Below are 2,500 nucleotides of genomic sequence, written 5' to 3' on the forward strand. Positions count from 1 at the left end.
CTTGGCGGAGGGGAAGATGGATAGGATTTCTAAAGACAAACGCCGCTGATTTGTAAATGATAAGCGTATAAGTGGTTCTGTTTGGCTGAGTGCAGTGACCAGTCCAGCGTAAAGTTAAAGGCATTAGTCATGTATTAAATGTATATATTATATATGAAATGGGCTTTCTCATCACGTTATAGTGTCAATACATTCAGAGAATTATATGCATAGTATTTCGTTGGTGCGAATCACATAGTAATCACACCATCGCCATCACCATCATCATCATCATCACTATCATCACCAACACCATCACTATCATCATCACCATTATCATCATCATCATCATGATTCCTTGCATATGTGGTTGTTTTTATAAGAGAAACACAGTGTTACGAAATATAATTTCATTTCTGTGAAGTTTGGGACAAATGTTATATACAGTAGGCTTTAATACATTATACCCTTTTCCTGATTCAAAACAGATGATAAACTGAAACACTTAATCCTTATGAATTATCATGCGTAGAATATTAGTTAATGATTTCGCAAAAGACAAAACTGAAGGAGTTTGATGATTCTCATTTTACAGAGGACTGGAAGCAGTGAAAAAAAAACAGCTTTCTTCTTTACACTGAGGATCGCAGACATCGCAGCTCGGAATGAAAAAGGAAAGAGAAACTGATAACAGACAATAAGTTATCCTGATTGATTATCAGTTGACTTCCATCAACCGAATTAGTAACCGTATCCCATCTTGGGGCAGACGGTCTTGGTGACGTACTGGGGCTGGTACTGAGTAGTGTACTGGGTGACGTAGTTCGTCGTGGTGACGTACTGAGGCTGGTATTGAGTTGTTGTGACGTACTGTGGGCGGTACTGTGTTGTCGTGATGTACTGAGGCTGGTACTGGGTAGTGGTAACGTACTGGGGTCGGTATTGTGTTGTTGTGATATATTGTGGTTGGTACTGGGTTGTTGTAATGTACTGAGGTTGGTACTGGGTTGTTGTGATGTACTGGGGTTGGTACTGGGTTGTTGTGACATACTGGGTCTGGTACTGAGTCTGGTACTTGGTGACGTACAGCGTCGTCGTGACGTACTGAGGCTGGTACTGGGTTGTTGTGACGTACTTGGGCTGGTACTGTGTGGTCGTGATGTACTGGGGCTGGTATTGTGTTGTTGTGATATACTGGGGCTGGTATTGGGTCTTGTACTGGGTGACGTAAGCCGTCGTGGTGACATATTGGGTTTGGTACAGGGTGGTGGTGATGTAATTTGGCACATGTTGGGTCTTGTACACTGTTTGGTACTGCGTCTGGTACTGGGTTTGATACAGCGTGGTTGGTACAATTTGGGTCTTGTACTGAGTTTGGTAGACAGGGACCTGCAAAGGATGAATAAATTAATAATCAGGTACATAAATAGATAAGCCAGGTAATATTACATACTAATACACTAATTACACTAATAATAGTACAAAGAAAGATTGTAAGTGCGAATCATTTCACCAAATCTAATATCACGAAATATGATAGGATATTCTGTGATTTTGCCCCTTCTATTACTTCCACAAGTTATTCTCTCTCTAACTTTTCCTTAGCAATTTCGACGTCGAAATGGATGCTCAGAGGAAATTACTATCAATACTAATTATGATAATGATAATGATGATAGAACACACTCACCTGCTGAATCTGAGTAGTATAAAGCGTCGTGGTTACGGGGTAACATGGGGTGGGCTTGGGTGGGGGCCCGTACGTGGGGGGAGGAGGCCCGTACGTGGGGGGAGGGGGCCCGTAGGATGGGGAGGGGGGTGCGTCGGCCGACGTAAGAGCCAAAGTGCAGAGCACCAGCAACGCTTGGCGAATCATCTGCGGATTAGAGAATGATGGGCAAGAAGATTAGGGCTTGATAAAGATTAGAGAGAGAGAGAGAGATAGAGAGAAAGAGGGAGAGAGAGAGATAGATAGATAGATAGAGAGAGAGAGAGAGAGAGAGAGAGAGAGAGAGAGAGAGAGAGAGAGAGAGAGAGAGAGAGAGAGTTAAAAGACGAAGATAGAGAGTTATGAAAGAGGGAGGAACATTGAAGAGGTTTGTGTGTGTGTGTGTGTGTGTGTAAATCTGTGTGTGTAGTTGGATAGGTAGATAGATAGGTAATGTTTTTTTTTTTTTCTGAAGAAATCAATCTGGCTAAGAAATACCATCAAATAGATAAGTAGGTAGATATGAAGATGAAGAAGCAGAGAGAAAGAGAGTGGGGAAGAGAGCAGAAACAGAATTAGAGAGCGATAGACAGGAAAAAGGATCAAGAGTTAAAGAGAGAGAGAGAGAGAAAGAAAGAAGCGGGAGAAATGAGCAGCAAATGATATATCATGCATTTGGATAAACATTCGCCATTGTTTACTGACGTCACTTCCGCCGTCTCTAAATACACCAACTGCAGGACGTCTTTCTATGATGTTGACTCAACAAAATACAGATAAGGATTATTATATAATTATTAATGATAACTAAGA

The 2,500-nt window shown here is 41.6% G+C and overlaps 1 protein-coding gene across 1 annotated transcript; it reads right to left on the reverse strand.

Annotated features, from left to right (window-relative positions):
* Positions 1-374: 374 nt before the first annotated feature.
* Positions 375-1,870, reverse strand: LOC125042654 (adhesive plaque matrix protein-like). The gene is made up of 2 exons (XM_047638435.1): positions 1,670-1,870; positions 375-1,368 (listed from the first exon to the last, which is right to left on the reverse strand). The coding sequence occupies exons 1-2, from the start codon at positions 1,853-1,855 to the stop codon at positions 721-723; spliced, it is 834 nt and encodes a 277-aa protein (XP_047494391.1). The 5' UTR covers positions 1,856-1,870; the 3' UTR covers positions 375-720.
* Between the last annotated feature and the right edge of the window lie 630 nt (positions 1,871-2,500).

Source organism: Penaeus chinensis, chromosome 32, assembly GCF_019202785.1.
Source record: "Penaeus chinensis breed Huanghai No. 1 chromosome 32, ASM1920278v2, whole genome shotgun sequence".
Lineage (NCBI taxonomy): Eukaryota > Metazoa > Arthropoda > Malacostraca > Decapoda > Penaeidae > Penaeus > Penaeus chinensis.